The sequence below is a fragment of the Anolis sagrei genome, chromosome X (assembly GCF_037176765.1).
Source record: "Anolis sagrei isolate rAnoSag1 chromosome X, rAnoSag1.mat, whole genome shotgun sequence".
Classification (NCBI taxonomy): domain Eukaryota; kingdom Metazoa; phylum Chordata; class Lepidosauria; order Squamata; family Dactyloidae; genus Anolis; species Anolis sagrei.
Window position 1 is genome coordinate 12597098 of NC_090034.1, and position 12316 is coordinate 12609413.

General features: G+C 49.4%; 2 protein-coding genes across 3 annotated transcripts in view; one reads left to right on the top strand and one right to left on the bottom strand.

Moving 5' to 3' along the window:
- Window positions 1-3937, bottom strand: part of LOC137098018 (DNA topoisomerase 3-alpha-like) — a 32171-nt gene extending 28234 nt beyond the window's left edge. The window contains exon 1 of the mRNA XM_067473707.1: window positions 3628-3937. The gene's annotated coding sequence lies outside the window, so the exon portion shown is untranslated. The remainder of the gene's footprint in view (window positions 1-3627) is intronic.
- A 51-nt stretch (window positions 3938-3988) lies between these two features.
- The window catches only part of LOC137097902 (guanine nucleotide exchange protein SMCR8-like), a 42592-nt gene continuing 34264 nt past the window's right edge, over window positions 3989-12316 (top strand). For both annotated transcript variants that reach the window (XM_067473314.1, XM_067473313.1), the window contains exon 1: window positions 3989-8769. In XM_067473314.1, the coding sequence (XP_067329415.1) occupies window positions 6425-8769 (2345 nt within the window). In that variant the 5' untranslated portion in view covers window positions 3989-6424. The remainder of the gene's footprint in view (window positions 8770-12316) is intronic.

Here is a 12316-nt window from a genome sequence, read left to right on the forward strand (position 1 = left end):
TAAAAATGTACCTGTTCTGACTTACATACAAGTTCATTTTGAACACAAACCTACAGCGTACCTTTTCTTCTCCTGCTTTACATTTGTGTGTGTGTGTGAGATAGATATTTACAAAAGATCTCATTAGAACACACTGGACCTCAAATGTCAAGCTTTAAATTATATGGCAACCAAAGTATTTATCACTGTACAAAAACAAACTTGTATCTTCCCTTCAGTTCCAGTTTCCTTCCCCTGCATTCTCCTCATTCATTCATCTTCTTTCCATAACCTTTAATCCCCTGATAAAGCCTTCAAATATCCAACTTTTGTCATAAAATGTTTATCTATTGAGAAAAGCAGGCTTTCCTGTGCCCCAAATAATAATAATAATAATAATAATAATAATAATAATTTATTTATTTACTGTATTTCTATACCGCTCTTCTCAGCCCAAGGGCGACTCAGGGCAATTTACAAAATGGCACAATTCGATGCCACAATAATATAAAAACAGTTTAAAACATATAAAATACATAAAATTCCATAAACAGTAAAATCAATACAAGCATAAATCCTCCGCATCTCAATATTAAAATCGTTATCCGATCACAATTGTCCAGTAGTTCCAAGGTCAAGAAGTTATCTGTTACACTGCAGGTTTTGACTTTTTTACGAAATATTATAAGGGTGAGGGTCAATCTAATGTCTCTAGGGAGGGCGTTCCACAGCCGAGGGGCCCTATCTCTCGTCCTCGCCAACCGAACCTGTGAAGAAGGCAGGACCGAGAGCAGGGCCTCCCGAGAAGATCTTAAATTCCTAGATGGTTCATAAGGAGAGTTACATTTTGGACAGATAAGCAAGGCCAGAACTGTTTAGGGCTTTTTAGGCTAAAGCCAGCATTTTGAATTGTGCTCGGTAGCAGACCGGCAGCCAGTGGAGCTGGCACAACAGAGGAGTTGTGTGCTCCCTGAGTGCCACTCCTGTTAACAACCTGGCTGCCACCCATTAGACCAGTGGTTCTCAACCTGGGGTCCCCAAATGTTTTTGGCCTTCAACTCCCAGAAATCCTAACAGCTGGTAAACTGGCTGGGATTTCTGGGAGTTGTAGGCCAAAACACCTGGGGACCCACAGGTTGAGAACCACTGCATTAGACCATTTGAAGCTTTGGAACAGTCTTCAAAGGCAACCCCACGTAGAGAGCATTGCAGTAGTCTATACGGGATGTAACCAGAGCGTGGACTACCGTGGCCAAGTCAGACTTCCCAAGGTACAGGCACAGCTGATGCACAAGTTTTAATTGTGCGTATGCTCTCCCGGTCACCGCTGAGACCTGGGGTTCCCGGCTCAGTGATGAATCCAGGATCATACCCAAGCTGTGAACCTGCGCCTTCAGGGGGAGTGTAACCCCATCCAGCACAGGCTGTAACCCTATGTCCTGTTCAGCCTTACGACTGACCAGGAGTACCTCTGTCTTGTCTGGATTCAATTTCAATTTGTTCGCCCTCATCCAGACCGTCACAGAGGCCAAGCACCGATTCAGGACCTGGACAGCCTCCTTAGTAGAAGGTGGGAAGGAGTGACAGAGTTGGATGTTATCTGTATACAGGTGACACCGTACCTCGAAACTCTGGATTATCTCCCCCCAACGACTTCATGTATATGTTAAACAACATGGGAGACAGTATTGAACCCTGCGGGACTCCACAAGACAATGGTTGTGGAGTCGATCAGGAGTCTCCCAACAGCACCTTCTGAGAACGACACTCTAGGAAGGACAGGAGCCACTGCAGAACAGTGCCCCCAAGTCCCATTCCTGCAAAACGTCCCAGAAGGATACAGTGGTCGACGGTATCAAAGTCCGCTGAGAGGTCCAGCAGAACCAACAGGGACACACTCCTCCCGACAAAGATCATAAACAATTTTATTTGTATCCCACCACCATGTCCCCAAGGGGACCCAGGGCGGCTTACAAAGGTACCCCAAGGTGCACCATATAACATAAAACGGGACGTAAGTATAAAACAATAACACATAAAATTATAACAACCACTACCAACACACATAACATATGATAGAATTGCTGAATTTTAAAATGCAGAACACCTGTAGATAAAACTAGCTGCCAGCAATTCACAACTAAACTGCCGGAGAGTTAACCTCATATAGGCCCATTAGAGCCTACTTGAGGTCAAAGGCCTGTTTAAAAATCCATAAAAATCTGAATTTTTAGGCTGATTCGGAAGGATTGGAGTTTGAGGGCTAACCTAATATTTTTTGGAAGGGTATTCGATGGTATTCTTGGAGACACCACTAAGAAGGCCCTCTTTCTCATCCCCGCCACCTGTACTTGAGATGGTAGTAGGACCGATGTAAAGGCCTCCCCTGCCGATCTCAAAGCCTGCACTGGCTCATAGAAAGAGATGCATTCTCAAAGATAGGTTGGACCCAAAGCACATGGGGCTTTACCTGCACCTTGAATTGAGCCCGGAAACTATTTGGAAGCCTGTGGGGCTGCTTTAATAGGGGCATGGAATGCTCCCTATAACTAGCCCCAGTTAGATGCAGTTTCCAAACCATCTTCAAAGGCAGCCTGACATAGAGTACATTGCAGTAGTCCATTCTGGGTGTAACTAAGGTGTGGACCACCGTGGCCAAGTCACGTTTTTCAAAGTACTGTTGCAGCTGGTGCAACAGTTTTAATTGTGCCAAGGCCCTCCCGACCACCACCAACACATGAGCCTCAAAACATCAACAATGAGTCCAGGAGGACCCCCCAGACTGCAGACCTGTGTCCTCAGGGGAGTGTAACCCCATTGACAACAGGTTGACACCCTATACCCCAATCGGTCTCGCAACTGACCAAGAGGACCTGTTTTGTCTGGATTAAGTTTCAGTTTGATGGCTCTCATCCACTCCATCACAGCTGTCAGACACTGGTCCAGGGAGTTTCCTTGGAGTGAGGTGGAAAAAAGTGAAAGAGTTGCGTGTCATCTGCATATAACCCCCAAACCCCAAAGTATTGTACTTTTTATTCTCCTGCTCTAGAAATATATGCATTTATTGACAATCCTACTTTTTGTGCCCCTTATAACCTACAGACCCCAAAATATCACATTTTCTATTCTGCTATAGAAATATGACAGATATCTATACACATAATAAAAGTGAAAATGTGTATGTGTGTATGTGGCGGAGGTGTTCGTTTACACAGACAGCCTCCCGCCTCCACAAACAGGCTATAGTGCCAAGTGCTGAGAAACCTCCAAAGGCATTCCCTCAACTGACATTGCAGGTTATAGGTTATAGCAAGCGCCATGAACATGTAGCCCAAAAACAAACACTACATCCCACCACCCATGGAATGTTTTCATTCAGGGACAATTTCATTTCCTCTATTTCCCAGTTGTCAATCATTCTTGTTGCCATAATCTTGGCTTTTTTGATGTTTAACTGCAACCCAGCTTTTGTACTTTCTTCTTTCACCTTGATTAGAAGGCTCCTCAGCTCCTCCTCGCTTTCGGCCATCCTAATAAATAGTGTTACTAATTAACTAAATAATATTACCTGACACCCCAAAACAAGCAATGCTTTTTTCAAATAACCTAGGCATCACCGGGTAGCCAAGCTAGTACACATATATTTACCCAAATGAGCTTTCCTTGCCAGCTTCAGCTTCCAAGGCCACTGGGCTGGGTCCCTCCCTCTTCTACCTCCACAGGTTCTCCTTTGGGGCCTAGCTCCTTTTGGGGCCTTCCTAAATTGAGGCCAGGCCCAATTGAATGCCCCCTTTTCCTCTTCCAAAGGCTGTCCTTCTCCTTCTCCCCGCGCTTCTCTTGCTCCCTTCCCTTCCTTCGGGCGCCTTTCCTTCTCCACAGACAGATTTCCCGCTTAACTGCCGTATTCCGCGCCGGCCCAGCTGTCGTACACACGTGGAGGGAAAAGCGGTTTGTTTACCCTCGGCTCTAACTTGCTTTACGGCACCTGGGAGTGACGTCACCCGCGTCACCTCCGCGGAGGTCATGTGATTCCAAGATGGCTGCCAGGCAGCAGCGGCGAACGCGGCCGTGAAGGGGAAGCGGCGGTTCCTCGCAGAGGAGGGCAGGCGAGAAGGGAGGGCTCCCGGGCCGGTCCTAGCGCTTGCCGGGTTCGGGACTGGGAGGGAGAGAAGGGAGGCCCATTCCCCAGGAAGGGTAAATCTCAACCAAGGAAGGGGGAAGGGGGAAGCTGAGCCTTTCATAGCCCCCTAGCCAGCATCTCTCTCCCATCGCTAGCCCCATATTAAGGATCCTCTTGCCTCCAAAGCCCCATAGCCAGGGATCTCTGGTCTCAGTAATCCCCTTCCTTTCATCACCCCATAGCCTCCATAGTCCCTGGCTTCACTCGCCCTATAGCCTCCATAATCCCAGGATTCAGTTGCCCCACAGCTAGGCTTTTCTGCTCTCACTAGCCCCTTTGCTCTGGATCATCTGTCCCAATAGCCCCTCTTGCCTCCATAACCCCATAGCCAAGGCCCCTCTTGCCTTAATAGGCCCACAGATTGGGACCCCTTTGCCCTATAAATCCCTTTTGCACCACCAGCCCCACATTAAGGACCTTCTTGCCTTGCTAACCCCATAGCCAGGGATCTCTGGGCTCATATCCCTAAAGCCAAGGCCCCTCTTGTTGTAATAGCCCCACAAGTTGGGACCCCTTTGCCCCATATATTCCATAGCTGGGGTCCCCTTTGCACCACCAGCTCCACATCAAGGATCCTCTTGCCTTGCAGCCCCATAGCCAGGGATCTCTGACCTCAGTAACCCCACAGCTAGGGATCCCTTCCTTTCATCACCCCATAGCCAGAACCCTTTGGCCTCCATAGTCCTACATTTCCACCTCATATTACCATAGCCAAGGCCCCTCTTGTTGTAATAGCCCCACAAGTAGGGACCTATTTGCCCCATATATCCCATTGCTGGGGTCCCTCTTGCACCTCCAGCACCACATTAAGGACTAACCCCATAGCCAGGGGTTTCTGGGCTCATATCCCCATAACAAAGGCCCCTCTTCTTGTAATAGCCCCACAAGTAGGGACCTATTTGCCCCATATATCCCATTGCTGGGGTCCCTCTTGCACCTCCAGCACCACATTAAGGACTAACCCCATAGCCAGGGGTTTCTGGGCTCATATCCCCATAACAAAGGCCCCTCTTGTTGTAATAGCCCCACAAGTTGGGACTCCTTGGCCCCATAAATTCCATAGCTGGGTCCTCTCTTGCACCTCCAGCCCCACATTAAGAACCCCATTGCCTTGCTAACCCCATAGCGAGGGATCTCTGGCCTCATATCCCCATAACCAAGGCTCCTCTTGTTGTAATAGCCCCACAAGTTGGGACCCCTTTGCCCCATATACCCCATAGCCGGGGTCCCTTTTGCACCACCAGCCCCACATTAAGGATCCTCTTGCCTTGCTAACCTCATAGCCAGGGATCTCTGGCCACATATTGCCATAGCCAAGGCCCCTCTTGTTGTAATAGCCCCACAAGTAGGGACTACTTTGCCCCATAAAATCCATAGCCGGGTCCTCTCTTGCACCTCCAGCCCCACATTAAGGATCTTCTTGCTTCACGAACACCATAGCTAGGGATCTCTGGCCTCATATTCCTATAGCCCAGGCCCATCTTGCCTTAATAGACCCTCTTTGCACCATAACCTCATAGCCAGGGGGTCTCTCTTGCATCTCTAGCCAGATAGTTTGGGGTTCCTTGCCTCCACAGCAAGGGATCTCTGGCATATTCCCATAGCAAGGTCCCTCTTGCCTCAATAGCCACACAACTAGGACCCTGTTGCTCTATTGGCCTCAAGAGCTCTACAGCAAGGACCCTCTGGTCTCAATCACCCCATAACTAGGGACCCTGCCTCTTTGACTCCCCAACTAGGGTCCTGTGGCCCTACTGGCCTCGCTAAACTCATAGCTTTTGACCCTTTAGCCTTGCTTGCTCTATAGCTGGGGATCCTTTTGCCTCTTTAGACTCCGCAGAGGGCTGGCTCCTTCAGTGGAGAGAGCAAAAGGACCCCTGAGTGAAAGGGGTTAAAAGAGGGTGAGTGCAATAGGGTCCCCTAAGTGTGGAGGAAACCAGGAAATAGGTGTGTTGTTGATCAAAAGGGGCATGATTTAGGGTCCTTTATGTAACAATCCCACTATTAGTCGAGGGATGTTAAAGTCAGTGGGGATGCAAATATAGGACTGAGAGGATTCCTTTAGTTGGCAATGGCTTCCCTTTTTGAGAGTAGCAGAGGGGAGATATTTTAGGATCCCAAGGTAACAATCCCACTCTCAGTTGAGGGAGGTTAAAGTGAGTGGGGATTGACAAATTGACAGAGGACCAGAAAGTCTCACTCCTTTCATTGTGCCTTCAGTTGATGGATTCCAATTGAGGCGCCACTCTCCTTGACTCTGGAAATATGATCAGTGCCCCAGACGTGGTGGCCTTCACCAAGGAGGATGAGTACGAAGAGGAAGCCTACAGCAATAGTGAGCCGGCTCTCCCTGAGGAGTACTCTGTGCCGCTCTTCCCCTTCGCCAGCCAGGGAGCCAACCCCTGGTCCAAGCTCTCGGGGGCCAAGTTCACCCGGGACTTCATCCTCATCTCCGAATTCTCAGAGCAAGTGGGGCCCCAGCCGCTGCTCACCATCCCAGATGACGCCAAAGTCTCCGGCACCTTCGATCTCAACTACTTTTCCCTCCGCATCATGTCGGTGGACTACCAGGCCTCCTTCGTGGGCCACCCGCCAGGATGTCCTTACCCCAAGCTGAACTTTGTGGAGGACTCGAAAGTGGTGCTGGGCGACTCCAAGGAAGGGGCCTTCGCCTACGTCCACCACCTGACCCTGTACGACCTTGAAGCCCGGGGTTTTGTGCGGCCATTCTGCATGGCCTACATCTCCGCCGACGAGCACAAAATCATGCAGATGTTCCAGGAGCTCTCCGCAGAGTTCTCCAAAGCTTCTGAATGCCTGAAGACAGGCAACCGGAAAGCTTTCGCCAACGAACTGGAAAAAAAGCTCAAGGACCTTGATTACACCAGGACAGTTTTGCACAAAGAGACAGAGATCCAGAAGAAAAACAACGAAAAAGGGTATTACACCACGCAGGCCATCGAGAAAGCCAACGAACTGGCCAGCGTCGAAAAATCCATAATTGAGCATCAGGATCTTTTGAAGCAAATCCGATCCTATCCCTACAGTAAGCTGAAAGATTCTGACTTCCACCCTTATGAGCCAGAGTGTGCAAATGAGCCAGCCGATGAAGAATCAGAGCAACAAGGATTTACTACCTCGAAACCTGACGAACCTAGAGAAACACACCTTTATTCTCGGCGGTCTTCTTACACCCCGAAACTTATCAAGGCCAAATCGGCCAAATGCTTTGACAAGAAGCTCAAAACCCTTCAGGAACTTTGCGATATGTATTTTTTCACACAGACGCTGGATCAGCTGCACCAGATTGAGAAGACGTTCAGAGGCGACGTGTGCTACCTCTTGACCCACCAGATCAGCAGAGCGCTTTTGAAGCAGCAGAGTATCACCAACTTCCTTTTTGAAGAGATATTCCCTTTGGATGAAAGAGAACCCGAAAGGCAATTGAATGGCTACCAGGGAGTCCATCCCGACAACCCGGGTGAGAAATCTTTGGACGTTTGCCCTCTCCTGAAACCCGTAATCGGCTCGTACAAATCCAGTGTTGAGTCTGTGCCCATTAAGATGGATCCGAAGACCGAAGATCCTCAAGAAACAGAAGCTGCCGATCCTGTCGCTTGTGACGATCAGGACAATGTTGAATATCTTGATGCCGATCTCAAAGGGAGCATCAGCAGTGGGGAAAGCATTGAGGTTTTGGGGACAGAGAAGTCTGCCTTGGCTCAGGCCGAAAGCCAGGCCCAGTTGCCCCAAGCGAACGTGAGTCCTCAGCTGGCGAGGGACAAAGCAGTCAGTCGGAGGACCATCAGTGAGGACAGCATTGAGGTCCTTAGCACCTGCCCCTCGGAAGCCCTGATCCCAGATGACTTCAAAGCCAGCTACCCCAGCGCCATTAATGAGGAAACCTACGCCGACGAGGAAGAGGAAGGCCTTCACTTTGACCCTGAAGAGGTGGAAGGCAACCTCGAACTGGGGAACCAGCTTCCTGTGGACTCGGCTTGTTGCATCGGGAAGGAGAGTCCCAACTTTCTCGAGCCGCCAAATGGTTTGGCCCCGAAGCATTGCGAGGATGACGACGGTGTGGTCAGTATCCCTCCCCAGCCCTTTCGGCAAGGTGATTTGGGGTTCCAGGTGAACTTTACAGACTGCTCTTCACATGACGGTGTCTTGGGGGGGCTCCTGGGCTACGAGCTTGACCCGCATTACCTCTCCAGCCACAGAGAAGTGAGTAAGATGAGCCTGGATAAATGCTCCGACTCCACCAGCTACATCAGCAGCACAGCATCCACCAGCTCGGACAGGACGCCCTCTCCGTCTCCTCTTTGTGGCAGTGGAAGTCACTTCGGGGAGCGGCAGAAGAAGAAGGCTGGGCAGAACGCCCTGCGCTTCATCCGGCAGTATCCCTTCGCCCACCCGGCCATCTATTCTCTGCTGAGCGGCAGGACGCTGGTGGTGCTGGGGGAAGAGAAAGCCATTGTGGAGAAACTGGTGGCTGCCCTCTCCATCTTCGTCCCCAACTGCGGGTCGTACGCCAAGCCTGTGAAGCACTGGGCTGTGTCTACCTTGAACATCACTGATTTCCAGAAGTGGAAACTGATTGGAATGCAAAGGTAATGAAAAAAATTTAACCCACCCAAGTCTTTTACTTATATTGTATGGAGAGATGAGAATCAGGGGTTGGTGACAGTGGAAAGCTAGGAAACTGCATTAGCCTCCCCTTGCGTCTCGCAAGAGATGTTGGAGGACTACCCTCCCATCAACATTTTTTTTGGTTCTGAAATCATAGAATCTGGCTATTCATTTGAATTCCTCTTTGCTAATTTCCCCCTTCCAAACTCAGTTGAAAGTCTCTTAGACATCCATTCCAGTTTCTTTAGACACCTTCTGTTTTTCCTCCTCTTTGGAACTCTCCATCATAAACTCCTTTTCTCTTTTAGTGTATGCTATCTATTGCCCTCAAACAGCCTGCAGAGGTGCATTTTTATATGTTTTGGGGTTTTCCTGCAACAGTTTAGGTCAGCGGTTCTCAACCTGGGGGTCGCGGGGCCATTTTCTGGGGGTCATCACGGCACCTCGGTTAGCTTGGAAGGGGTGGGGGTCGAGCAGAAGGCTCCCTGTATGGGCTGGCTCTTGCTGCCCAAGTTTGATCCAGGTCCATCATTGGGGAAGGTTGATTTCTCTGGTGTGAGTGAACTACAACTCACAGAAACAAAGGTCGGTTCCCCCTATAGCCCTCCAGTAAGCAGATCTCAGCATATCAATATGTGTTCCAAGTTTGGTCCAGTTTACCCTATCAATTATAAGCCGAGGTTTTCAGTCCTTTTTGGGCTGAAAAATCCTCCCTCGGCTTATATTCGGGTCAAGCTAGCAGCGGAGCCTGGAGGCGAGGCTCCGAAGCCAGCTGGCCATGGAGGAGGAGGACAAGCGGCAGAGGTGGTACAGGGGGCCCCAGGCGAGGCTCCTATGCTGCTGCTGTTCCTAACAATCCTTCTCCTCCTCCTCCAGCTGGCCATTAAGGAAGAAAAGGAGGAAGAAGAGGAGAAACCGCAGAGGCCGCACGGGCTGCTGCCGCTGTTTCCCCTCTTATTATTATTATTATTATTATTATTATTACTTTATTTGTACCCCGCTAGCATCTCCCGAAGGACTCGATGCGGCTTACAAAGGCCAAGGCCTCAAAACACAATACAACAATACAATACCTAAAGCAAATTAAAAACAGTTAAGCAGTATGAACAACAAACAATAAACAATACATCAAGACACTATAAAACTGGGCCGGGCCAGAGTAATGGGTACAAGATTAAAAGTGCTGATGTGGCAGGAGGTATGTAGGATTATAAGTAAGTGCAGAGTGCGGTGTGCAGCAATCTTAGTTCTACTAAAGTGCTTCTAGGACTTGGTATTGGAGATTCCTAATCTGAGAAGGCACATCGGAACAGCCAGGTCTTCAAGTTCCAGAGTCGGGGGGCCGCCACAGAAAAGGCCCTGTCTCGAGTCCCCACCAAGCGCGCTTGCGACGCAGGCGGGATCACGAGCAGGGCCTCTCCAGATGACCGAAGTGAACGCGTGGGTTCGTAGGTGGAGATGCGGTCACGTAGGTAGGGTGGTCCCAAACCGTCCAGGGCTTTGTAGGTAAGCACCTGCACCTTAAATAGGGCTCAGAAGATAAACGGCTGGCCATGGAGGAGGAAGAGAAGGAAGAAGAGGAGAAGGGGAGCTGCTGCTGTTTCTCTTTCTCCAACTGGCTATCGAAGAGGAGGAACTGCAGCAGTGTCCCTTCTCTTCTTCCTCTTCCTCCTCAATGGCCAACTGGAGGGAAAGGAGAAAGAAGAGATGGGGCGCTGCTGTTGTTTCTCCTCTTCCTCCTCCAGTTGGTCATTGAGGAAGAAGAGGAGAAAGGGCACCAGTGCCCCATCGAGGCAGGCAGGCAGCTGGAGGATCGCAGGATTATTTATCGTGTCATCAGCAACCATACCATTATATTACAATTCTAACAGAGCAAAACAAACACACAGATTAAAAAAGAAAAAGAAAAAAAAACACAGATTTTGCAAATTTGGTAGTTGGTTAAATGTGCTTTGACCAGTATCTGGCCACTTGGAGTGCCTCTGGTGTTGTCGCAAGAAGGTCCTCCCTTGTGCATGTGGCAGGGCTCAGGGTGCATTGCAGCAGGTGGTCAGGGTTTGTTCTTCTCCGCACTCGCATGCTGAGGATTCCACCCTGTAGCCCCATTTCTTAAGATTGGCTCTGCATCTCGTGGTGCCAGAGCGCAGTCTGTTCAGCGCCTTCCAAGTCGCCCAGCCTTCTGAGTGCCCAGGGGGAGTCTCTCATCTGGTATCACCCATGGATTGAGGTGCTGGGTTTGGGCCTGCCACTTTTGGACTCTCGCTTGCTGGGGTGTTCCAGCGAGTGTCTCTGTAGATCTAAGAAAACTAATTCCCCTCCTGCGAGCCACCAGCTGCCTTGGGTTGCCTCCTCTTCTTCTCCCTCCCGCTCCCAGAAGGGAGACCTGGAAAGTGGGGAGGGGCCTCTCTTCCATGTGTGGAAGAGAGTCTCCTCCTGCAATCAAGCAGCTGCCTCCGTGCTTCCTTTCCCCTCCCTGCTTTCCAGGTCTCCCTTCTGGGGAGAAGGGAAAGAAGAAAGAGGTGACCCCCAGGATTTGCCTCTCCTTGGCTGAGCCAGAGAACACCTTCCTCCCTTCTCACCTCAGGTTTCCCCCTATTTTTTTAGCACCCCTTTTTTACACCTGCCTTTCCTTTTTCTAGTTTTCCCCTTTTTATACCAGTCTTTACTAAACCCATTCCCCAGCTCCTCTCTGTCCACTTTCCTTCCCAGCCTTTCCCAGGTTCCAGCATCTCTTTCCCATTTCAAGTCTTGTTTCTTTTCACACTGTAGTTTCCCACTTTCCATCCCCCCTTTCCCATCTTAATCTTTCCCCCATCCCCAGTTGCCCCTTCCCACTCCAATCTGACCTACTTTTCCAACTATCCTCTTTCCACCTCATTTTCCTTGCAAACGCCCCTTCCCATTCCAACTTTTTTCTGTTTCCAGCCCTTCTTTCCCACCCCCTTCCCAAGTCAGTCTGTCCCACTTTTCTCATTCATATACACACAGCCTTTCCCCCAAAATGTATACTGTAATTAAAATAAAACTATGGTGGTTTTTATATTATTTATTGGTTTTGTTGTTGTTACATTTATTATTTTACTCACTTTGATGGCTGGGGAACTAAACATCCCAGGAAATCCCAAATGCCAAGGTCTATTTTTCCCAAACCTCTCCGGTGTTTTCTGTTGGTCATGGGAGATCTGCAGGCCAAGTTTGGTCCAATTGAAGTGTCGTTGGAGTTCAGAATACTTTTTGATGGCTGGGGAACTATATATCCCAGGAACTCCCAAAAGCCAAGGTCTATTTTTCCCCAAACCTCTCTGGTATTTTCTGTTAGTCATGGGATTTCTGTATGCCAAGTTTGGTTCAATTCCATTTCTGTTGGAGTTCAGAATGCTCTTTGATAACAGGGAAACTATACATTCCAGCAACTCCCAAATGCCAAGGTCTAGTTTCCCCATGCCTCTCCAGTGTTTTCTGTTGGTCCTGGGTGTTGCTGTGTGCTGTATGCTGTGTTTGGTTCAATTTCATTTTTGTTGGAATTCA